Source organism: Temnothorax nylanderi, unplaced genomic scaffold, assembly GCF_030848795.1.
Source record: "Temnothorax nylanderi isolate EJ_2023f unplaced genomic scaffold, tnyl_v1.0 TNYL_tig0015_pilon, whole genome shotgun sequence".
Lineage (NCBI taxonomy): Eukaryota > Metazoa > Arthropoda > Insecta > Hymenoptera > Formicidae > Temnothorax > Temnothorax nylanderi.
In genome coordinates, this window is record NW_027249077.1 from 663,572 (window position 1) to 688,359 (window position 24,788).

The 24,788-nt window shown below is 40.3% G+C and overlaps 3 protein-coding genes across 4 annotated transcripts; 1 reads left to right on the top strand and 2 right to left on the bottom strand.

The window, feature by feature from the left end:
* Window positions 1-95: 95 nt before the first annotated feature.
* On the top strand, window positions 96-24,766 carry Trpl (transient receptor potential-like). Of its 2 annotated transcripts, none has more exons than XM_071698223.1 (17): window positions 96-473; window positions 647-980; window positions 18,904-19,101; window positions 19,213-19,402; window positions 19,480-19,665; window positions 19,766-19,956; window positions 20,068-20,246; window positions 20,380-20,664; window positions 20,860-21,050; window positions 21,425-21,507; window positions 21,624-21,745; window positions 21,816-22,003; window positions 22,196-22,386; window positions 22,524-22,723; window positions 22,806-23,105; window positions 23,217-23,331; window positions 23,568-24,766. In XM_071698223.1, the coding sequence occupies exons 2-17, from the start codon at window positions 794-796 to the stop codon at window positions 24,143-24,145; spliced, it is 3,384 nt and encodes a 1,127-aa protein (XP_071554324.1). In that variant the 5' UTR covers window positions 96-473; window positions 647-793; the 3' UTR covers window positions 24,146-24,766. The 2 variants fall into 2 exon arrangements, with proteins under 2 accessions (XP_071554324.1, XP_071554323.1); XM_071698222.1 differs by lacking the exons at window positions 96-473; window positions 647-980 and adding exons at window positions 17,758-18,154; window positions 18,458-18,674.
* LOC139768185 (uncharacterized) lies at window positions 4,007-8,542 on the bottom strand. Its single transcript, XM_071698128.1, has 5 exons — window positions 8,489-8,542; window positions 7,533-7,900; window positions 4,757-7,436; window positions 4,437-4,670; window positions 4,007-4,345 (listed from the first exon to the last, which is right to left on the bottom strand). The coding sequence occupies exons 1-5, from the start codon at window positions 8,540-8,542 to the stop codon at window positions 4,007-4,009; spliced, it is 3,675 nt and encodes a 1,224-aa protein (XP_071554229.1).
* On the bottom strand, window positions 11,934-15,551 carry LOC139768186 (uncharacterized). The gene is made up of 5 exons (XM_071698129.1): window positions 15,383-15,551; window positions 14,257-14,339; window positions 13,453-13,686; window positions 12,959-13,102; window positions 11,934-12,830 (listed from the first exon to the last, which is right to left on the bottom strand). Exons 1-5 carry the CDS (start codon window positions 15,534-15,536, stop codon window positions 12,663-12,665), a joined length of 783 nt encoding a protein of 260 aa, XP_071554230.1. The 5' UTR covers window positions 15,537-15,551; the 3' UTR covers window positions 11,934-12,662.
* Window positions 24,767-24,788: the final 22 nt, after the last annotated feature.

Genomic DNA, 24,788 nt, shown 5'->3' on the forward strand with positions numbered 1-24,788 from the left:
GACGCATGACGCCACCACGCGCGGTCCCCACGTCGCCCAATTGCGAACCGAACTGTTGGACGGGGTGAAAGGGGAGTAATCGTAGAGCCACTTCACGAACAACACGAACCACCTATAACGTGCAAAATAAACTTTCGGTGCCGCGCGGGCGCTTCGGTGGTCGCTTCGTTTGATTTTAATTTCGCGCGACTGTTATCCGCGGCAGAGATACAAAGGAATATTATTATTCCGAAGAAGATTATGAGTATACAATAACGGAATATTAAATCGTACTAACGTGACGATGTGACTTTTTTACGTAAAGTTTGCATATATTTAAATAATATTGTCGCAAAAGCTATTACATTGAATATCTCGCTCTCGCAAGAAGAGACATAAGGTTACTCGAGTGATAAAATGTGATTATTATAAAATATCGTCGAGCGAGTAAATTGACGCCTCCGCGTATTATAACGCTCTCCTTCAAATGAAAGGTAAATTGCATTCTTATCGGATTACCCTCCTTGCTCCGAATGTTGCCAGTTTCATCTCGCAGAAACTCACTTTCCTCGCTTCCGATTTGCAACTTTCCTCTGACGAACCAGCCTCATCCTTAATTATACGACGTCATCGCACCTCTCACAAGTGACCTGTGTGGTACGTGCAGGATACGCAGAATTTTTCACCGGACGAAAGCTGCCCCATAAACCGCGCGCTGATCGTGCGAGGAGATCGAGCACCCCAATGCTAAATCCGCGGCGATGCGGTTAAGCGTTTATGGATATTCGCCGTGGATACGTTACGCATCAACCGGATGCGGCGGAGGATTTCCGTGGGATTTCCTACTAAACCACTCGTAAACGAGCTGACTCGCTGCCCGCTCGTTCGGGCAGACTCTCCGTCGCCCTGCATCGTCGTAAAAGCCGCCACCCCGCGAAATGACTGGGAAGTGCCCCGTGGGAAATGTGGAAAATCCGTGCGCGACGGATCCGGAAGACGAGGTATTTGCATATTTATGCGAGCGGCGAGTCGCGCCAGACGAAAAGTCGCATCTTATTTGATAATATCGTAGGAATTTCGGGCGCGCGAAAATAACGAGGACGAAGACAAGAATCGAAGATTATTAAAATATAGCAAAGGTATAATAAATGTCCCGTAGACACTTATTGTTATGCGTATAGCGCGTTTCGATTTTACACGCAGCGCACTTTCGATTATCTGGAAGATAATGGAAAATCTCGCGGTTATTCTAAAGCGCACGCTGTACTTTGTTCAGGCGCTAATAGAAGTTACTCTACGCCAAGTTTAATCAATTTATCCGTTTAATTATCTACCTCGAAACATTGATCATGATTCGCATTATATCGTGTTGTACTGAAGTGTTTGCCCGAATTTGAATTAATTCTCATCGTTACTCATTAGCAATTCACGAACATGAATAATTTTGACATGTTCGCGCATAATATCGCGTTTTAACATTTGAAATAGTACTTCCGACTTTAACCTTTAGAGGCCGGGAAAAGGACTTGAAGAGTTTTTTTTTTATAACTATTTTTCCCTTATTCAACACACAAATTTTGCCTGAAAACATCAAATAGCTTGTGTTTTTTGGGTGGTCGATATTTCGACCACCCCCGGCCTCTAAAGGTTAAGGGCCTGAGCAGAATAGCTGACTTATAATTTTAAGACAGTGTTTTATGCTTTAAATCTTTGTTTTTAGCAACGCACAATACTGTCTTATGTCTCAAGTCTTACAATGTTGACACTTTGTACACTCGTTTAAGACTTGAGACACAAGACAGTATTGTGCGTTGCTAAAAACAAAGATTTAAAGCATAAAACACTGTCTTGAAATTATAAGTCAGCTATTCTGCTCAGACACTAATAGTAACGGCTCTAATAAACTTGAAAGACTCATATGCGGATGTATCAAGGGAATTTCCACGAAAAGTTGGTTCACGGAAAAGATGGAAAGGATGGAAAGAAGATTCAGAGACACTTAAGCTTAATGAGAATAATGAGTTTCCGTACCGGGAAACGCCGAAAGCATATTATTTTTACCTTATTTTTTTTCTTAAGAATTCATAATAGCACCGATCTCGAACTATTACGTCAAAGACAAGAGCTGAGACGCGAATAATTCCTTCAATGAGAAATCCCAAGAATGAAGCGCCGGGAACTCGACGCGATTTCAGGAACGTGCTTTTCCACTTATTCGTCCTCCTGTTTTTCCATGCAAAAATTTCAACTGCGACGCTATTAGGGATGCATTTAATTTAACTTGTCCATTATCCAGATTTATCGAACGCATTCCAACCCACATGCGCTCAGAGTACTCGCATATCGCACGGAGTGCGATAAGGATAAAAAGAAAGGTGAGGAAAAAAAAAAGAAAAGCTGCACTTTGCGTAGCTTAATAGTACCGATATTATCCGGCTCGTAAAAGCATGAATATCGGTCTGATAGCGGTACGATACGTGCCGATAACGCCGAGAACGGGCGAGTCGAAGCCGCTGTTCGATTCCCATGTGGATTAAGCTCTGGACAATCATATCTATACCGCGCCGGTACTGAACGTCCCGACGTCGCTCGGCCGACGTCATTTCGATCATTAACGCTGTTCCAATATTAGCCTGATTTCACTCGAGATCATTCATCGCGACTGCCAAAAAGATCGATATCTTCTTTAATAAAGTGTGGGTCGTAAATCGTCTGTCGTTTGCATCCGCGGCTCTTTCTCTCTCTCGGCTAAAGTCCCTTCCGCGATTCCCGGCTGAATGCCACGCGACCGATCGATACCTGTACTCGGAGGTAACGAAGACGAAAGAGCGTATTATCAGGCGCAACAGGACGGGAGAGGAAAGGATAAGGAGATCGAGAGCAGCGCACCAGCTCTTGCGTAATTAATCCTTACGGTCATTCTCGTTAAGGGGCTACTTCGGAGAATTCTTGCAAGCGCCCGAGGAGAGTTTTGTAACGCCTTCTCTCATCGGAGGAGCTATTAAAGAAACGTAAATGGCACTATTCTGCCACCCATTCTCGTGCTGCATTCCCATGCGGATATTAATCCTTTTAACATGACATAAAACGGAGTCATTTTTGCGTTTACGGTGAAAACGTAAGTGAGAAGACGAGAAGTTAACAGAAGTAACAAGGAAATTGCACCTTCAGCAAACTTCATCAGCACCTCCAATTGCACACAATAGCGAAGTATTGTTTCCTAATTAATTGTATTACTCCCTAATTGAAAATGTTCGATAAAACACGCGATTACTTATTGAATATCTCATTATCGGAATATCATTTTATTAGCGATCTACAGATATCTACAAAGTGGACTTGTATCATTAAAGTTCTAAAAAGTTTGGTGTCTTCTTAGCGCTAGTAAAACTCTTTTTTACATAAAATGTATTTTACTAAATAAGAAATTATTTATATAAGCAATATCGAGAAACATGATGACAAACAGATAAAACAAAACTGACAAATAATGTACATAGAATTAACATTAAAAATCTTACCTTAAATAATGGTTGGATAATGATTCCTTAATTGCGATTTTCGAAATCTTTCTCTCAGTTTTCCCTTCAATACGCTGTGAGTAATATTCCATTGAATAGGAATGAGAAAGAAAAATTGATCTACGATAGCCTGTACGAGCTTTCCAGATTTGCAGGAAATTCAACTCGGCAGAAGTCAATTCATTACTTCTGCCTGAATTAATGCTCACTTTGACATTTCAATTACTCACTTCTGCTTAACCGGAGCTAGATATAACAGCGTAAGCTAACGCGCACAATATGTCATATCTCAATCGTGGGTGATCAATATAGGTGGCAGTGACCAGGCGGCAGGCAAACCGCTCTCTAAAGTAATACATAACATTTCGATAATACGCGATCAATATCAACGCAACAATTGATCGACGCAGCATTGATCTATTCCGAAACTATCGCGCAATATCAAGGTATGGTAACGATCGCGATAATTTTGCAAAAAAATTACTCCTCGATCAACGTCTCTCGGTTCAGCGATTATGCTTATGACCGCCACCGTCGTCGCCCTTCTTGAAACTCCACTTTTTCCCGTGCTCGTGCCCCTCCTTCTTGCCGTGCTTCTGATCGTGATCGTAATGATGATCGTGGCCTTCGTCGACCTTGTGGCCCTTGTGCTCGTGATGATGTCCGCCTTTCTCGTGCTTCTCCTCCTTACCGTATTTCTCCTCGTGATCGGCGCCGTCGTGATGACCCTTCTTCTCGTGGCCGCCCTTCTTCGACTCGTGTTCGTGATGGTGCTCGCCGTGCTTCTCCTGTCCGCCGTCTTCGTGGAACTCGTCGAAGAACTCGGTATTCTTCTCGAATTCGTCCTACCAGAAATTAACGGTAACCGAAATATTGCTGTAATCGCGACGTTCCTATTTCATTAAGAATTTAATATCCGTGTCGCGCACTCTTTACCTTCTTATGCACCGAATGTTCGCCGTGTGTACTGTGACCCTTCTTGTGTTCACCTTTCTCGCCGAATTCCGCCGTCTTCTTGCCCTCTTCACCGTGATGATGTTCCTCGTGGTATCCACCCTCTTCATCGTGTTTCTTCTCCTCGCCATCTTTCTCGTCATAGTGTTTGCTGGCATGCTCCTTGTCGTGATGTCCCTTCTCGGCCTTCTCGTGCTCGTGCCAAACCTTATATCCCTGCAAATAAACAGAAGATCATTAATAATTGCCGAAGCTAAATAAGTTCGACGAACAAACGGACTGTTTAAAAATGGACAATTTACCTTGTCGCCCTTTTCTCCCTCGTGTCCGTGATGTTCCTCTTCATGTTCCGCACCTCCACCTTCCTCAACATGATGATCTCCTCCACCTTTCTTCTTTTCGTGATGTTCCTCGTGTTTGTGCGTCTCGCTCTTAAGTGCGTCGTGTTCCTGAGTCTCTTCCCCTTCACCGTCATCCTGATTTCCACTATCGCGTCTAGGATGATCACGATGATCATTCTTGACACGTTGATGATGATATTCCTCGCGTGTATGCGTAGGATTAGTTTCGCCGTATTCCTCGCGCTCTTTGTGAAGCGAGTCTTTTCGTGGAGAGACCTGATAGTGATATTTGAGCGTATCATCAGCATTGCTTCGTTCCTCTTCGTGTCTTTCGTCTTGTCTATAAACTGGTTGATCTTTAGAACGTTGAACGGACGGTTTGTCTTCAGCGACACTCTCATCTTCGGATTCTTCATATTTGCGATCTCGTCGATCTTTTTCGTATTGGTTATCGCCTACCAATTTCTTTTTATCGGAGCGATCACGATATTTTTTACCCCGCTCACGAATCTCATCATCGTCATTACGCAGTGATTCGAAATATTTATTATTACTTTCAAGTCGGTGCGCAACGTCACTTTCATAGTCATGTTTATCGCGACGATTTTTTAGTTTGTTATATTCCTTACGATCATAGCGTGGTTTCTCACGTTGTTCCTCATTAGAATTATCTCTCTCATATTTATACTTATTGTATTGATGAGTAGGATTATCATTGTTCTCATCATTACTTTTTCCGATACTGACATATTCTTCCTCTTCCGTTTTATCAACTTCCTCTCCGTCATCGTTATTCTCATGCCGAACATTCTTATATTTTTCGCGTTTATCGTCGTTTTTAATATTTTTCTCATTTTCATCATATTTGTAATGTTTAACTTTGCCTTGATGTCCGTAATTACGGCTCGGCTGCGGATAACGATCTTCCTCCTTTTCTTCGCGATCTTTATTCTCGCGTTGTTTATTCGGCGTCTTGTAAGCCTCGTAAGCCTCTCGATTAATTTGAGTTTTATAATCTCCAACATCGTCGTTATCGTCATTATCTTCCTCCTCGGTCTCGTTTGCGTCTTCAACGCGAGACTGCTCGTTCGTTTCGTCGTTCTCATCTTTGTGCGTGCTATATTTTCCGCCTTGCGAAACAAGTAATCTACTATCGTAATACGGCGCAGGTTTAGAGGAAGTAATCGGTCGGACTTTCAGCAACGTGGGAGTAAGAGGTTTTAAAGTTGCGTAAGGAAGGGTGGAAACTTGCTGTAGCGAAGTCTGTACCGGTTGCTTAAAGTCTTCCGTAATTGCTTTCGGTGCATTGAATACATTAGGTACGTTAGTTGAATATAAGCTCGCGAATCTGTTATAAAGCGCGATTCCAGGATCTTCATTTAAACTTGAGCTCTCATCGTCGGAACCGTTATAACTGGCGAGTCTAGGTAGGAAGTCGTTCTTGCGAATGGCTTGAGAGTCCTTTCGCCCTTGAACGGCGTGCGAAGCGGATGTTTGAGTGGGTATGTAAGTTGCCGCGAAGTTCGTCTGCGTAACAGTCCGCTCCGTGGGGCCCTCCGTAATAGCGTAATAATCCGACGAGCTCGACTGGCTATTAACGGTGACCAAAGGACTTCTCGTAGTGCCAATTACGGCTCTATAAACGGCATCGTAATCTGCATGGGTGGTTCTTTCCCGTACGGGACTCGTCGGCGGACTCGCCTCGGTGCTGACGATCGTTGCCGAATTTCCCTCAAGATTGAGATGATTCGCGTGCTTTATCGGGATGTAACGACGCGCTGGAGGCGGTGTGAAAAGATCCGTCGGAAGGACCAACGGAAGAACGTTCGCGGAAGAACGGGTTGCAATCTGTTGTTGGTGGTTGAAACCCGTCGGCAAGGCACTCGGTTTTCTGTACGACGCGTCGATGTTTGTGGTAGCAAGTGAATTGGGCGATTGCAATACGGAAAATGGCCTTGGTATCACGTTGTATCTCGGTGGTGATTGAATGGCATTATTCGGAACGTTCAAACTTTTTAAATTATTTACGTTAATAATGTTATTAGAGTTACTGTTATTCAATCGTAAGGGAAATTGAGGTTTAACTTGAATCGAGGAGTCCTGAACATTCCATTCGCGACGGCTTTTCGGCTTTTCCGTAGAACCAGGATAAACATTTGACGTTGGTACAGATAATGATCCGTTTTTCACTTTCAACTTCGTCTTTCCGGTGGATAGTCTGAGCACGGGCGCGCTCAATTCTTTAGAGTCAGCAGATTTCTCGTCAGATCTTAATTCATCGAGCGATGAGAATCGTGGAGTTGTGGCGGTGCGATTTAATTGTAAATACTTTTTCGGTAACCTTTTCGACTTCTTGCTCAGAGGGGGCGACGTGAAAGAAGAATCGATATCGAAATGTGACTTCTCCACTCCGCCGTTAGTCGCGGGGCGGATCGTCACTTCTGGAATATAAATTTGCTTGAGTTGCTTCACTGCTTGAGATAAATAGGGATTTAGCGTCACGTCGGGATTGTTCACCGACAATTCGGGCGCTTTCCGCGATATACTTCTCAGCAGCTCAGCATAGGTCTTCTCGAGTTCCGTTATCGATCCCGCGACCTTATCGTGAACATCTGAGGAACAAATATAGAGACTGAACTTTCTCCGATGTACAAAGATATATAGAATGTCCTTCTGGATTACTATAATGTCGAAAGAAAAGTAATTTTATTTTTATTTACCTTGAGTCCCGTTCGACCCGTCGACGATTTTCCTCTTGGTCTTCCTCGACGTGAGTCTCTTCGGCTCGTACTTTGCGATCACGCGACTCATTAATTCGAGATCGTCCTCTTCGTTCGCCTCAACGAGCGTGTCGCGCGATTGTGCCGCATCCTGATCGTCCGGATCCGAATACGAACGTCCGCTCCTCCGTATCTCGCGTTTAGACAAAAGCGAGAGCATCTCATCGTCGAGCTTCGATGCATCCTCCACTAGTGCGTTCGCGATTACGCGAGTGTTATTTCCACTTCCGGCAATAATTACCTCCTCCAGAATGACTTTGGGATCGCTTTTGGCGCTCGAAACGTTCGTGTGGTTGCGTCCTGCGTCACCGATTTGTAACGTCAGCTGCAAATAGGTCGATGTTAATTATGCAGACTTTATTATATATCGTAAATATATAAGTTAAACGTATCCTGGCAAGAGCATTGTTTCACGGAACGTGGCCACGAAACGTCAATAAAATTTCGGCTCGTTTGACGAACAATTGATAGCTTTCTTCAATTATCGCGTATATACTTACGCTTGCGGTAAGAGCGATAATTATTTGTGAACGCGATAAAATTTATTAGTACTAAATATGTCACGCATATTAATTAGATTAACGTCAGTTCGGACAAGATCCCGTATATATATTTCACATATTCAGCACCATACCACTTTATTGCCTCTCTCACTCCACCATTCTAATTAAAAGTTGACGTAAACACGCGTCAACCTTTGCCGCTGACAGCCCCCACGGTTGCACGTTTACTACGAATTATTTATTTTGCCATTCGTGGCAAAGTGTGTACATATATCGTTACAAAATGTCACAACATGCTACGAGAGAAATTAATCAAATCCATATATCGGACGGTTGTCCTTATATTCTCCATGCTCACTTTTATTTAACGTTAAAGGGCGCGTTAAAAATTCATTATCGAGATATTATACCAAATGGATTAGCAATAGTAGCACCATGGCTACCAGCTTCCGGCAGGTTTTCATCATTCGACGAATCCACGACAAAGACTGAGCCGCGTTCCTGACGCGGCCAGGCAATTATATCGACTCGTTTTCCTCTATCAGAAAACCATTCGCGAATGATATGACAGTTTCACAGCGATTAGGCACCTCGAAGTGTCGAAGGAACCGCCGAACAATCAGTCCTGCATCGATCGCTCCTTCCTCCTTTCTCTGTCGGTTGCACAAGATCGTCGCTCGGCCGGAGCCGATCTGAAAGCACATCCCGATCTCTCATTATTTAGTCTATTATTAACGTGCCTTGCGCAACGCGCCGTGCTTTTTTTTTTTATTTAAGTCAAGTATCGTAACACGGAGGAAATGGTATGCCACATCGCGATTCACGATATTTTACTTGTACTCATTTCTTCCGCGCTATTTTTATCGGCGCGACGGTTGCCGCACATTAGCATTTGCCATTTACATGCAATATTTTGCACTCGCGTTACTCGATCCATCAAAAAGCGTAACGGCCCCCACCCCACGCTCGCGTGGAACACTGGCTATATCGGAATTGAATTTGCATTATATTGTTCAATGGAAATCGTACAATCACCACTGACAAGTCCATTGATCGCGAGACGCGAGTGAATTTTGCATTTCCACGTAGACGCACTGTCGAATTTTCATAATCCGCTGTCGGATTAGCGTTGCACCTTTGCATGCCGGACACCGTGACGATGTGCATCGCGTAAAGTCACACACGATCTCCTGCGGTTTCCGGCGCGGCGCGTCACGTAAATTACTTCAAAGGATATCGCGCGAACAGAGGAAATTACGCTGGTCGGCGATAGAATTTGACCGAGCAAATAAACCACAAGCCATTATTTTAAATTACAAATTTTTTTTTATTTTAAAGTAACAAAAAGAGCGGAACATAATTATCTTCTTATTCTCTACAATGTTCCGATAAGCTCGAAAAACGATACATTTTGCGATACACTTACATTTGTTGTATGCCCGCATATGCTTTTTCCTTTGTTTATTGTATTTATATTTTATTCATCATCTCTCCCGTTTTAAAAATATCAATATGTATTATATTCTTCTAAGGCAATTTCAATAATGTTGTTTTAAAGTGGTTTTAAAACAGTAACTTTATAATTTCAGGTACGAATACATTTCATTCGGTTAAGCAAAATTTAGATTGATTATGTCAGCCGAAGTGAAAAGAAGTTTCACGACTGGCGCGCGACTTTTCACGCGATGTTACGTCGAATTTCTGCGTGCATTCAAGCCTAAATGGGACAGTTATAGTTGCTTGTGCACCGCGTCAACGTTCGGCAACCCCAGATTGCGTTTTAATTATAGACGTAATTAAAGAGAATTTGTTATGCAAGTGGTCGTTACCAAGGTAGAAGCATTTCGAAACTTCGATAAATTCGATTCGGAAAGACGCCTGCAATGATATTTCGAAATATTAGAAGAAAGTTTATCGTCGATTAAACGATTAAACGATATTAAATGATTATCGTCATGATATTAAATGATTATTGTATAATATTTTGGTTTGTGTAAAGTGATACAATCGCCAATTAATATAATTAGCGTCAAACCTTTCGAATATACCATTGTATTTATGTTCTATAAATTCCTTGACTTTTCTTAAGAAAAATAATGAAAATATTTTTTAAATTAATTAAGAGATTATAAATAAAAGCTAGAAAGTCTTTAAGAAAAAAAATTATAATCAAATAAGAACTTTATTTCTAATTTAATTTAAAGTAATATTTTAACAAACTCCGTGAATAAAAAACAATTTTTAATATTATAAATTGAAAACTTGCAAGAAATGACGATTAATATATCCAAAAAATATCAGTTTTTAATTGGTCGAGGAATCTATAAACGAAAGATAATCCGCAAGATCTGAGATAGAATCACAGAAATCCGATGAATATGATTACGAAATCACAGTTATTTCGTCGGCTGGCTCGCCGCAGGGAACGGAATTCATGGACGTCAGACGCATGAAGACGATTCTGACAGTTTTCTGACAATGGACCCTACGCCGGCAAAATCATCTTTAACAATCCCACGATGCAATCTCCGCGGACCCATCCTCCCGGCGCGGGCGCGGCGGCGGTATACGCGACGACGCCGACGGGTGCTTACTGACCTCGTTATACGCAACGGTCTTTCTTATTCCCGTGTGAAATTCAACGCGCGACATCGTAAAAATCGGACGCGGGGGACTTGGGGAAAGGCAGAAACGCCGCGCCCCGTATGAAACGCTTCCCTTATCTTCCTGATCTCGCGCAAATTGAAGACTCCCCGAAAATTCCCTGGCGATGCAATAATAGAAATAACAAACGTAATGGGTTTATTCCTTTTAGTCTTATAGCCTTATAGCAGTCGTTTTCTTTCCTCTCTGTTTGTACAAAGCTTCCGCATGTACTTTTATTTTATTTTAACCCCCTTCAGCTGCAAGCGTACACATATGTATCCACCTAGGGTTAGAAATTTTTCAGTCTTAATAACGAGTAAAAATTTTAGGAGTAATGTATAGATATATTACAAACAACAATAACATAAAAAAGTAATTAAAAGTTTTTAAAAATTATTATTTAGTTTTATCATTTTTGCAAATGCTATTTCTTCGTTCAATGCTTGATCATGGAATCGATCATGGAATCAACTTGAGGAACAATTGCACCCAGCAACACCTAGATAAATTTGCGTAAGCATTAAGGATAAGCGTTAAACCAATCACTGCGTGTGATATCGGCAGATCAACTGTACATACGATAATCGATTGCCAATGTAAGTTTGATAGTTGGGTAAATTCACCAGAAAATAGGGCACAATTACGTTTCAATCAATCCTCTTGGTAATATGCCTACGTTATAGCGGGATTATATACGTTCCGAATGATTGTATCAATATATCGCTTACATTAATTACGGAAACTCTAGATAATGGAAACGAAGATAATACGAAGCAATAACACACATATGCAGAGTGAAGATTCATAATGGTGCAACGAAAACGACACATATACGTTCATAATAATGTGAATTTTTCAACGCCGAAATATTACGCGCTTAATTATTACATCAATACTTTATGAAAGCGCGATATTATAAAATTTGTATTCTATTCTAACTTGATTTTTACATAAAGCTATTATTTCGTATAAACTGCAAAATTTAGCACGTCAAAATCTGTGGTCAAATTTCACTTGTTAATCACTTTACTTAATTGTTACTATATAATTAACTTTAGATTAATTACTCTTATTTAAATATCCATCTATTTCAATCTCTCTCCCTCCCTCCCTCCCTCCTCCCCCCCCCCCTCTCTCTCTCTCTCTCTCTCTCTCTCTCTCTCTCTCTCTCTCTCTCTCACTTACTCAGAGAGAGAGAAAGAGGTTCGAAAGATCAAAGTGGATTTTGCAAGAGTTTATTAACCCACTAAATTATGACTGGAGGGTTAGGCAATATAGCAATCTATTTGAGAGTTATTAAATACTGTTACACATACAGAAAGCGTAGATATGATGGCAATTAGAAATAAAATCACGTTATTTTAATTATAAAAGCGTACTAAAATAAAATGGGGATTTTAACTTCGCAAGGTTACTTCGATACCAATGATACCATACATCTGGATTAGACTGTACGAGCTTTGCTCGCACAATGCAACGTGCATCGAAGCGCGACCAGTTTTACTAAGATTTTCACTTTTCCCAGCGATCAGCGTGGATAAAAAAAGTGACAGCACGACGTTCGAGGTTTGTTCGAGAAATTGTATTCTCTCGCCTTAGACAGACGATATTTATTATACGACTATATTATATTTTTACACACTCATATTACGACTATATTATATTTAAATATATTGATATATGTATGTATGTATATATTAAAACTTATATAAACATTTGTAAAAATCTAGCAGCAAATTTGTACGCCACTCATTTGACGACAAGAATAAAATTATTGTTGTCATCATAAGTCTTCCCAATAAACTCGATGCACACGATACACGACACTCGATAATGCTCCAAATACATAGCCTCGATCTATCCGCGAAATTCTCGACAAAACGGACGTAAGTAAAACACATTCGACGATTATGTAAAAGTAAATTTTGTCGCGTCTCGTCAATGATGATTTGATTTTGACCATTTATGTCCTGACGTCTGTCCTTCTTTATGACCGTGTTTCTCATCATGCTCGTGATGACTGTCGTGCCCCTCTGCCGATTTGTGACCCTTCTTCTCATGATGGTGGTGACCTCCCTCGTGTTTCTTTTCCGCACCGTGATGACCCTGAAACAAGAAGAAAATCGCAATTTTGACTTGATGGCCGAATTAACGTGTAATAGCGTTATAAGTGTTTTAGTGGCAAAAAAATAATAATTTTATGATATTTTATCATGATTTTAATGAATAATGACCTGGTGATGTCCCGAATGCAGAGATCCTTTCTTTTCATGGCCACCCTTCTTGCCCTCGTGTTCCTCATGCCAACCACCGTGCTTCTCGCTTCCTCCATCCTCGTGGTATTCGTCATAAAAATCGTGTTTCTTCTCGTATTCATCCTGGAAGCAATTTATATGTTAATTCAGAAATATAACAAATAAAATTTTGCTCACATTAAAATATTTATTATAGTAGTTACAATAATATATTTTGTATTCTACAAATAGATACATATCTAATAAAATTTATTTCTAAAATAAAAATTAATTATAATGTTACTATAATCCTTGATGGAAAAATTACTGATTATATTTAATGGGCTATTATATACTATTATGTTTTTAGTATTACAAAGAAATCGTAATCAATGTGTTTTCTAAATTATAGTGGATATTAACGAAACAAATTGATTTTGAGCATGTGCGATACGTGTTGAGCAACAAGAAGATACACATTACACAATTCATACCTTCTTGAAGACGCTGTGTTCTCCTTTCGTACTGTATCCCTTTTCATGCTTTCCTTCTTCGCCAAACTTCGCGTTCTTCTCACCCTCCTCACCGTGATGCTTCTCACCATAATGGCCAGCTTCTTCGTGGTTCTTCTTTTCCTCACCCTCTTCCTCGTCATACTCCTGCTTGTGCTTCTCCTTATCGTGGTGTCCTTTGTCGTTCTTCTCGAATTCGTGGAAAGTCTTGTAACCCTTTCTCAATCAAAATTATTAAGAAGTTATTGAGAAGTTAAAAAAGCGTTTGTTATATTAAATCAATATTATTATAGTTTATTGCCGTTAAAAGAATTGACATGATAGTAACGAGACAATAAAGAATAGATAGAGATATATCTTGTGAAAAACATATTATCGGATTTGTCGGCTGAAATTTCATTAAAAAGCGCCGACGTCGGATTCGCGACATTGTTAGAATATCAATTCCGGCATTGAGGAATGAAATCAGTGCTCGCTTTCCCTACAGTGAGAGAAATTCGCAGAAAGGATATCGGAAGAAATTCGATCCAAAGGGGTAAAATATTTTATAGTCGCGCGACGAATGCTTTTTTAGGTCGAGGCCCCTGTCTCGTTCCTCGGGTACAATATTCGTATAAAGGAGAAAAAACTATGTAATATATATTCTTGCGGTAGCGAGCGAGAAGGGAACGTGAGCACCGTGGGCGCTTATATTACAAGCGATAAAAGAGGGAAGAAGTCGTCAACGGATGACGTGAATGACAACAGCTTGGACGTCAATGGCAGCCAGGAACGAAGCGTTTGTACCTTATCGCTCTTATGGCCGTGCGTGTCGTGGTGGTCCTCATCGTGCTTCGAGCCGGTGCCCTCTTCGCGATGTCTGTCGCCGCCTGTTCGAATAAAATAAAATGTAAATAAAACTACCGGGGCTTTATCGTCGGTGGGAGGCCCACTCTCTTTTTCTCTTTTTCATTTAACGAACCTCTCGATTCGCGCGTCGGAAAGCAGACCGCATCTACCTCGGAGAAACGAGGTCTCTATTGAGTCCTTTTCATTTCTCGCGCACGATTCAAGGTCGTTGCATTTATACTTGCAAATATTATAACTATTAACTTGCGAGGTGGACGAGAGAGAATATCGGAAATGTAATTAACTGCTCGCTTCTTTTAATTAATGGAAAAGTGGTGGTGCGACAAGAACTTTACTGTCGATAATACTCTTAAATGTCTTGAATATTGTATCTTGTTGAATATAAATTAATTCACGTTATATATGTTACATGTATGTGATATATGTATATTCCAGAGACCACGCAAAAATTAAATAACAAAATCGTTAGAATTGTAATGGTACAAGAAAATAAAATATACGTAAATTGTTAAAAATTAAATGCAGCAAATGTACGCATGTTTAAAATAGTACGAGATTCGAATGCACTTCTAATTCTCTGACACATACAAATTAACACGATCGGCGGCAAATCCGCATAATCCACCGTATATAAGCTTCGCTTTCACGATTGAATTTCCGCTCGTCAATGTCAAAAACGATTATTTCATTTACCGTGAAAGAGAACACGGCACGTATGCAAAAATATTGATAATCCTGCAAAAATATATGTAATTTTTGCAGCAATATTACAATTTTTGATTTCTTTGTGAAGCAAATATTGAAATAAATATTTTATTTATTAAATAATCTCGTTTAACTGCGAAGATCAAACCAATTTCCGGCCAATTTCCGAGCAATTATAAAAGATAATGAATTATTTTTTTTTTTACATTTAAACCAACACTTTTTATAGTTGCCCGGGAATTGGCCGTTTGACCTTCGTAGTTAGCTTTGCTTTTATCGAGCGGTGATTTGTTCTTTTAATCTCGTTTAGTTTAATTTCTTTACCGCTTCATATTTTACATGCAATTGTAATACGCACCTCCATGACCTGTAGCTTCCGCGTTCAAATCCTTGGAATACCGAAAACCAACTGGAGCCCTGCTGACCTTTCTCATCGCCAGCGAGCCATCAAGAAGAACCGTCAGGATCAACAACAACCATAGTATCCTCAATTCGCCAATGTTTGACGTCATTTTAATACCGCTCCGCGCAGAATAAGAAGTATGTTCGGAATGCGAAGAACAAGATAAGGCACTGAGGATCATCTGCAATCGTGGCTCCGATTTATTGCGCTGGCATCGCTCGTTTTTCCTCGCCGCCGCCAGTCAGGCGAACGTCTATTTTTCCTGCCAGTGGCTGAAAGGACTTTTCTCTTCCGGACGGAAGATGACGGCGCGGAAGAATGAGAAAAAAAAGATGCGTTTTCTTACTTTGTCGTCGCTACTTTCACCCGCCGCGCTTATTATTCGCGGTGTGAGCAAGAACAAAATTGCGAGCGGGCTATATATCTTGCTCTCGTCTTTGGTCACTAATATATATGTTTCGGGTCTTAATTTATCAATTCTTGATTTGTAAACTATTAGCGTAATTTTAATTTGTCTAATTTGATTTATTAGCGCACTATTAATTGCAATCGTTATAATTCTTGCAATTTATTAATACATCTTTGACTTGCAAAGCATAATTAGCGTAATTAACTCTTGATTTGCTAATACGTATACACTACTAATTCTTAATAATTTCTTGACGCGATTTTGCCCTATGATATGAATACATATTCGAACAGCAACTTATAAATACATTTTCAAACTTATAATTTACTGACTTAATTATTATATAATTTATCAGTAGATTTTTTTACTTTAAAAATTAATTCGTCGAAAAAAAAGTTTTATACAATCCCTAAAAGTATGTACAAATTACTTCTGCTAAAGTGATTGCCGATTCCTTTTCTGTTAAAACGATTTTTGAAACGCCGAAAACGTAGAAAACGCCGCGACAAGGGGATGAACGGATGAGAAACGCAAAGAACGTGACCGAAGGACATGAATGACTCATAACCACTGAACACCAGAGCCTTCGCATTGAGCCATCGAACAAATATCGGGCACAACCATGGCCGGGAAGACGAAGCCGCCAGGTAAACACAATTACCATCTCTTTTCTACTCTTTCTCTCTGAAACGTCCGTCCCGCCGTGAGATGCAACACTCTCAACTTTCCTCGTCTCATTTTCATCTTTCGCCGCCGCGGAAAAGCCGATAAGCTACGAAAGGGCATTTTAATTCCAGATTCATAATGAATCTCTCTGTCGCATAACTAGGATTATTAATCCGCTCTGCGTACCTATCGTGCGGGATCGTTAAGCGTCCCATATTAATTGATTACAACTGTTTCTCAGCATCGCAATTTGCTTCGCAATTCAAATGTTTCCCTGGCACTGACCACTGAATGTATGTCGTACCTGTAGCGATCAAAATGTTTACACAACATTTCCGTTGCATTCTCCGTAATTTCTCACCCGTGCAATTTTACCGTCTCGTCGACATGAAACACCGCAGATTTTAACAGCTGCATCTGATTTCCACATTAATGTCACGTTGAGCGGCTTATATCAATTTAAATAAAATGGAAACTAAAAGTATGTTCTCTTCGTTCTACACGATCAATTTCTCTTCATCAGTTAAAAAATGTTGGGAAACCTACAGTCTTCAAGTTTCTTTAATTCTTTCTCTTTAATTAACGATTGAAAATAAGAGAGAAGAAGATACAGATGAGAAAGTCATATTCTTTAGATAATTACGAGGATGCAAATATTAAATCGTCGCTTAGAGATATAAATGGTTTCGCAATGTTAAAAATTACAATGGTACACAATAAATAAACACAAACTTTCTTAACGCTAAAAAGAAACTCTCCAAATCGATCGAAAGAAATTACGGTCAAGGAGGATACTCGATATTTTCGGTGTAGCCTGCGAAATTATATCGATCACATAATGGGGTTGTTATTGGGTTTGTTGTTGTTGATGTATCGAATATTCTACCGTCGGAATTATGTAATGTGTAAGGCAATAGGGAATTATCCGGCTTAGCCCCCGCGAACCACCGCGTTCGTGGTTTACTCGCTTTCGCGCCGGCATTCCCTCGTTTCTGGCGAACGCGCTCTCATTCCAAGTGCAATCCGTTGGACGACTAACGAGATATCGGTAAGCAAATTAGCCAACAGACACAGGTGTACTATCACAAATAACGGCGGCGGCGTTACTGCTCCCCGTCGTCATCTGCGCCGCCCGCCGCCGCGACAAACGGGGTCTATATTAATACGCGTAATTCAATTTTCATCATCCTCTATATAACAGGTGTTACGGAGGCTCGCGCAAAAACAAAACAACATTTTAACCGCGAATGTCGCGGCATTCTTCTTCTTCGCGGAATCGTCTTCTCTTTGAAAGACCGTCGTTGTCTTTTACGAAGCTACTATTATGTAAGGAGCTTCGCGATGCTCCGTCGACGTGCCGAATGAAAAGAAGAAATGATTTTGATAGTCGTCCTTGGGATGTGAGTGGTTTAAGTGAAATTAAAGCTAATTGTTGTCGGGGTAGGAAAGTGAGCTGAAGACGCTTCAAGATGAGCGACGCGAGGATAAGGAACGATAAAGACACGGAAGCCACGGCCCAGGAGGACACGAGCGATTATGTGCTTCACCTCCCACGTCCGCTCAATCTCGAAGAAAAGAAGTACCTATTGGCCGTAGAGAGAGGTGATTTGCCGAACGTGAAGAGGCTTCTGCAGCTTGCAAACAAGGGCGAGGTAAATATTGACTCTTAATACTTAGGAAATCAACGCGAGAACAAAATGATCTTTGAGCAAATAAGGCTCCCCGATTTCGCGGAGAAAGAAAATGTCTACATTTTAATATAAAAGACAACCTTATTTTGAAATTAATCGAATTTGCTGAAATTAAAAATTTAAATTTTATTTCGTAAAAATAAAAAATTTTGTTTAATGCGTATCCGCGACGAAATCCTGGAAATAGTTCGCGAATAAAAGTTATTATAGCAGCAATTTCGTAGGATTGAAACACGCCGAGACGAATATGCTCGAACGTTTTAGGGAAAACAGCTGGACGCGAATTGCGTAGATAGTCTTGGTCGCAGTGCCCTTACGCTGGCTATAGAGGCGGAAAACTTAGAAATGGTCGAGCTGCTCGTCGTTATGGGAGTCAAAACTAAGGATGCCTTGCTCCATGCCATCGATCAAGAATTCGTAGAGGCGGTAGAGTTGCTGCTGGAACACGAGGAACTCCTTACGAGCCAAATGACCGAGGATTGTAAGTCGAAATTGACGTTTTCGAAAAGTCGCGTATAACGTCTCGATTGTCGCAATTGTAAAAACGTAATAATGTAAATAAACAATTTTACTGAAAATAAAATTGCTTTAGAAGAATTCAGAAGAATTGTTAATTTTAATAGATCGTATTATTAATTTTAATAGATCGATTCTTAGCACTGCTGTTGAGCTATTACCTGTCCTTCACGTTTCTCGCGCCTTGATTGCAGCCGAAAAGCAGATCATACACAGCTGGCAGAAGGTTGATCCGGCATCAGCCAGATATTCGATGGACATGACACCCTTGGTGCTCGCGGCGCAGCGTAATAATTACGAAATCCTGAAGCTTCTACTGGATAGAGGAGCTACCTTGCCGATGCCGCACGACGTGAGGTGTGGCTGTGACGATTGTCTTCAGGCAATCATCGGTGAGAGATACTCTGATGAACTTTATTTTTCTACAGGCTTTACAAAATATATGTATAAATTTTCAAAGATATAGAAGATACGTACAATGGCTTAATCGAATTATTATTTAGGCGATCCATTAAGACTGTCGTCCACTAGAATCTCCGAATATAAGGCTTTGGCGAGTCCAAGTTTAATAGCCCTGAGCTCGACGGACCCTTTGATGACGGCTTTCCAATTAAGCTGGGAACTTCGGCAACTGGCTGTATCGGAACCGGAAAGTAGAGCCGAGTATTTGAAACTACGGCGACAAGTAGAAAAGTAAGTTTTTTATTTTGCACGATACAATTGTGTAATATTGTATGTTTGTTCAATAATTATAATCGCGTTCCGAATAGATTCGCTGTCGATTTGTTGCAACACGTTCGAACTACCACGGAATTAGACACTATCCTAAATTACGATCCCGAAGAAGAGAATGCCGAACTTAGCAAACAATTAGCTCGACTGGAGCAAGCTATAGAATATAAGCAAAAAAGATTCGTCTCACATTCTCACGTTCAGCAGCTCTTGGCAGCAATCTGGTAAACCCCAAAGAATCTATTATTTAAATACAAAAGTTCGTACAATACATTATTCGTAAAAAATTTAAAAACACTTTTGAATATCTCATCCGATTCGAAGGTACGAAGGGGTCCCCGGATTTCGAAGAATGTCAACTATGCAGAGAGTCGGCATTCTTGCAAAGACCGCGGTTCTATTTCCATTCTATTGTATCATGTACTATCTGATGCCGGAGTCAAAAACAGGGCGACTTATGCGAAGACCCTTCATGAAATTCTTGGTTCATGCGTCATCCTATTTATTCTTCTTATGTAAGTTGTTTTAGCATTGATATATGTATGCTCATTACGAAGGAGACAAGCCGACTCAAAATAATAAAATTAGCATCATTATTTAATCAACGGCTAACCACATGTCTATAGTTGTACTCATGCTGGTATCACAGCGTGCTGAAGTGGAGATCGTTAGGCTCCTGGGTACTCAAGAAATGAAGAGAAACCTCGAAGCTTATTTGGCTCGACAGAGAGGCGCGGTACCTACCCCTCTGGAGGGTATCGTCGTACTATACGTCCTTGGATTTATATGGGAAGAAACGAGAGAGGTGCGCAGATAAACGAGTCTAATTTTCATCCGTAGTAAATAAATAAGTATGATCCCCCCCCCCCCCCCAACAATAGTAGTATGAATGCGTCTTCTATATTTGTCTAATTGTAAGCCGTGACGCATGCTATCAGGCTTACGTGGACGGTCTGAGGAGTTACTTGCGGGATATGTGGAACTTTATCGACTTCACTAGAAACACGCTCTATTTCGCGACCGGAGTTCTCAGGTTGGCGGCTTACCTTCAGCAGCGCGCCGAGATACGGACAGATCCATTAGCCGCGTTAATACCAAGGGAGAATTGGGGCGACTTCGATCCGCAGCTGATTGCGGAGGGTCTCTTTGCGGCCGCGAATGTCTTCAGTGCTTTAAAGCTTGTTCATCTTTTCAGCATCAATCCGCATCTCGGACCGCTTCAGGTATCACGTTTGTCATAGATATTTTGCTAGATTATATATTAAGAATTTCTATTTAAGACTTCTTTAAGAATTCTTCTGTATTTAACAGTATTTCCTGATATTACTTTAATATACATAAAAGCGTGTTATAATATTAATAGTTTTCTTGATCGCGATATGATTTTGATTTTAGAGAATTTGCGATTTTTGTTTTAGATATCGTTGGGCAGAATGGTAATCGACATCGTGAAATTCTTTTTCATTTACACCTTAGTGTTATTCGCCTTCGCCTGCGGCTTAAACCAGTTGTTGTGGTATTTTGCGGAATTGGAGAGGCAGAAATGTTACAGCGGAATGTCGGATTCCTCGTGGGACGCCGGTAGTGACGCCTGCTTAAGATGGAGAAGGTGAATGGAATAATCGAATTCCGAATGGAAGAATCGCCAGACGGCAGGATGAAAGACATGTCTTTCCTTTCAGGCCGCATTTCCGACGCGGATGTGTCTCCTAATAATCATGAAAAAAATAACAGACTGGGCATCCCCTTTCAAATCTGTAATATTGAATAATCTAATGAATTATTTATTAGGGCCACACCTGTATAATAAATACATGACTTTGTATTTTTTAAGAAAATTATTTTGGAAGATTGAATGTAATTCTTTTAACATATATTATTTAATACATAATAAATTTTAATTTATTTATTAATTTACTTTTTCAACGTGATACAAAATCGTTCGCAAACATTTCGATTACATTTCGCGTAAAATTTTTTCAGATTCAGCAATCTATTCGAATCGTGTCAGAGTCTTTTCTGGGCCAGTTTCGGTATGATCGGCATCGAAAGCTTCGAACTCACTGGTACGTCCACGTATGTAATTTAAATATAAAAAAAATCCTTTTTATTAAAACTGACGCCTAGTCATCGACGAAACCAACGTTATTATTTTCTAGACCCCCAACGCTGTTATTTTCAGGAATCAAATCGTACACTCGATTCTGGGGCTTGTTGATGTTCGGCTCGTATTCCGTGATCAACGTGATTGTCCTGCTAAATCTACTGATAGCCATGATGAGCAACAGCTACGCCGTTATTGAGGTAAGGCTCCAAAACTCGAACGATACTCGTGATCTGAATGATCTCGTCAACAGAAGCATTGACACGATAGGAACATTCCGACACGGAGTGGAAATTCGCGAGAACGAAGTTATGGATGAGTTACTTCGAGGACACCGGGACCCTTCCGCCGCCCTTCAACATCTTCCCGCCGCCGAAATTGCTTTTCCGATTGTTCGGCCTACAGAAGAAGCGTATCGGCAGACGCTCCAGTCAACGTCGACGTGCACGCGAACATAAGTGAGATATCTTTGTGAAGTACTTGGCTAAAAAATGTGTTAATAATTTAAAACGCAATTTATTTTCGTGGTTAATCTTAGATGATAAATCTTTAATATTTTAATTGTTGATCTGCAGACGATAGAGTTATAGTGACATAATAATGATGTGACGCTTAGTTATACACGTATCTTCCTGCTGTCAATTATACAGATACGGAGCGGTCATGAGAGCTTTGATATGGCGCTACGTTGTGAACGCGCATAGTGAGCATGAGATGGAACCTGTCACCGAAGACGATGTCCACGAACTTAAATCCGACTTGTCGTCCTGGAGATGTGAACTCCTGGACATCCTGCATAGAAACGGCATGGACATCGGCGGCGTCGATAAGAAGGAAAAGAGTGAGCATTCCTATGCGAATATTTGCGCTTTTTTTTACTTAAAATAACGATTGAGATAAGCTTAGAGCAAAGTTTGAGCTCGTCGAGGATTTAAAATTATATCAAAACTTATATATTGGCTGTTCTCTTAAAATTAGCTATACTGGGCAAGAAGATGAAGGTTTGGGAGAGAAGACTCATGAAAGACTTCCAAGTAGCAGGTCCTGTAAATTCAGCTGACATCGATCTTCAGGAAGAGATAACCCTTCAACAACCCGAAAACGAGAGTAACGTTGAGAGATGGAAGAGAATCGCCAGATTAGCTGTATTGACTTCGGCCGAACATCGTTGGAGTCAAGTACGAAAGACCTCTACTTATTATTCCGTGAAAAGAAACGATATGGTAGCTCACTGTCAAACTTCTCCTTTCAATTTTGTAGGTCGTGAAAAATGCAGTTAAGAGCTCTCAAATCGGCAAAAGCTGCAGCAAGGCGTCGCTGCAGAATCAGCAGAGTCTGAAGCGAGCCATGGACGAAGCGAAACGTCTGACGCAAAAAAGCCCACTGCCGCCAGATGTGCCGGTTGAATTGCCAGAAACTACCGCGGCGACGATACTGCACGTGCTACACGACATCGTTGAAAGTGATGGCGATGCTAAAACATCAGGACTCAAAAAAGAAAAGACTCCGGAGCCAGTTAGAAACGGCGTTGGTTCCCAGCCGTTTGAACCAATTCTTCAGGTGCTAAATTAATAATTAACGACGTGTGTAAAAGCGTTATGATGAACAGAAAATAATTTTATTTCCTTGAGTAAGTTTTGCTAAGGGCGGAAAAAATGTTTCTTTATACAGGCCAAATCCTCTGTCGATTTCGTTGACGAAAAAACGACGAAGGCCACTGCGCCATTGTTACCGCTTCGTTCATCACCACCGCGAGTAATCAAGAGGAAAGCGCCTACTCATCTCGGTACTCAGTCACTTAACTTCTTTATATTTAAATATAAACTACAATATAAACGTTACTCGTATTCATCACAAAAAAAGAAAAAGTTTACTTAAAAAATTCTATTCTTTTAAATATAATAAAGCAATGTTTAATTATATATTTAATTAATTACATAATAATTATAATTTAATTACATACAACTTTACGATCACTTTATTTATGACACACTTATTGCTAATACTGTTCTATTTCTTCAGGACAATCAGCTTCTGCTCAATCAACTTCTATTCAATCCTCGACTACTACTTCGAGCGCTACTTCGTTTGTCCCTACGACGTCCGTGACTGTTGCCGGAATTACCGCAACCAGTACAACACGCACGACTGCCGTAACTACTGCTGCAACAACTACGTCTGTCACTATGAAGACTGCTACTACTTCTGCCAAGCCCATCATTACTACTACTAATACTACTGCTATTAATACTATTGCTATCGCTGCTACTACTACTACTACTACTACCAAATCTGTTGCCACTTCTACTACTGCAAAATCCACCGCTACTGCTACCGTTTCTATCGCTACGAAAACTTCTTCTAGTTCTCCCATGGAAAGTCAAAGCAAACCCGTTACCGTATCCATGAGTGCACTTTCAACTAGCGTCAAAGACGGAAGCAGTTCGATCAGAGCACGGCCAAAAGCTTCACATAGTCCCAAACTTCCGATTATTCCTTCGTTAACGGTTACCTCAAATTCGGACGGCAAAGATGATGACCGAGAAAAACTCGTAGATGTTACATCGCGTAGTAGACCATCGAGAGGAGGATGGCTTTAAATCCTTGCTACGTAATGCCCTATATGGGACATCTATCTTTTCGTCGTTTTTCTATGTTTTTATACACTTCATAACTGATTTGCGTAATATACTTATCCATGTGGTGGAATGGTACAAACAAACTTTTCCCCTTTATATAATAGTAGAGATTGAAATAGGACCGTTACGATATACAATCAAATTAGAATAAAATGCTATTATGGTCTAAGCTTAGATCTTTGACAGCCTAGTATTAATTTCTGTGTATATACATACATACATACATATATATATATATATATATATATATATATATATATATATGTATATATATCTAAGCTTAGACCGTAATAGCATTTTATTCTAATTTGATTGTATATCGTAATGGTCCTATTTCTCTTATTATTATGAATAAATATGTTAAAATTAAAAAAAATGATTATCTATTTCTTTCGTTCTCCTTTTCTATAAGTAAAATAGGGTATAAGAACAATGCGGTTTATTACAGTTACACCGATAACGAGACGCGTGGCGTGTATATCATACACAGAGGTAGTGAGAGAGAATAGGTGGGAGAGAGAGCGCACAAAGAAATAAACGAATTGACATCGGCGCTCGCTTTTGTAATATGTGTAATTATTTTATAAAAATATAATCTTATACA

Bases quoted from the DNA above. Each gene is read 5' to 3' on its own strand.
- LOC139768185 (XM_071698128.1), bottom strand. From the start codon at position 8,542: ATGAAAACCTGCCGGAAGCTGGTAGCCATGGTGCTACTATTGCTAATC. The intron at 7,901-8,488 runs GTATAATATCTC...ACCTATTTGCAG, and splicing joins TACTATTGCTAATCCATTTG to CTGACGTTACAAATCGGTGA. The intron at 7,437-7,532 runs GTCGAACGGGAC...TGTACATCGGAG, and splicing joins AAGAGGAAAATCGTCGACGG to AAAGTTCAGTCTCTATATTT.
- LOC139768186 (XM_071698129.1), bottom strand. From the start codon at position 15,536: ATGACGTCAAACATTGGCGAATTGAGGATACTATGGTTGTTGTTGATC. The intron at 14,340-15,382 runs GTGCGTATTACA...TTATTCGAACAG, and splicing joins GGAAGCTACAGGTCATGGAG to GCGGCGACAGACATCGCGAA. The intron at 12,831-12,958 runs GTCATTATTCAT...TTCTTGTTTCAG, and splicing joins TGCATTCGGGACATCACCAG to GGTCATCACGGTGCGGAAAA.
- Trpl (XM_071698222.1), top strand. From the start codon at position 17,972: ATGAGCGACGCGAGGATAAGGAACGATAAAGACACGGAAGCCACGGCC. The intron at 19,666-19,765 runs GTAAACCCCAAA...TCCGATTCGAAG, and splicing joins CAGCTCTTGGCAGCAATCTG to GTACGAAGGGGTCCCCGGAT. The intron at 20,247-20,379 runs GTGCGCAGATAA...GCATGCTATCAG, and splicing joins TATGGGAAGAAACGAGAGAG to GCTTACGTGGACGGTCTGAG.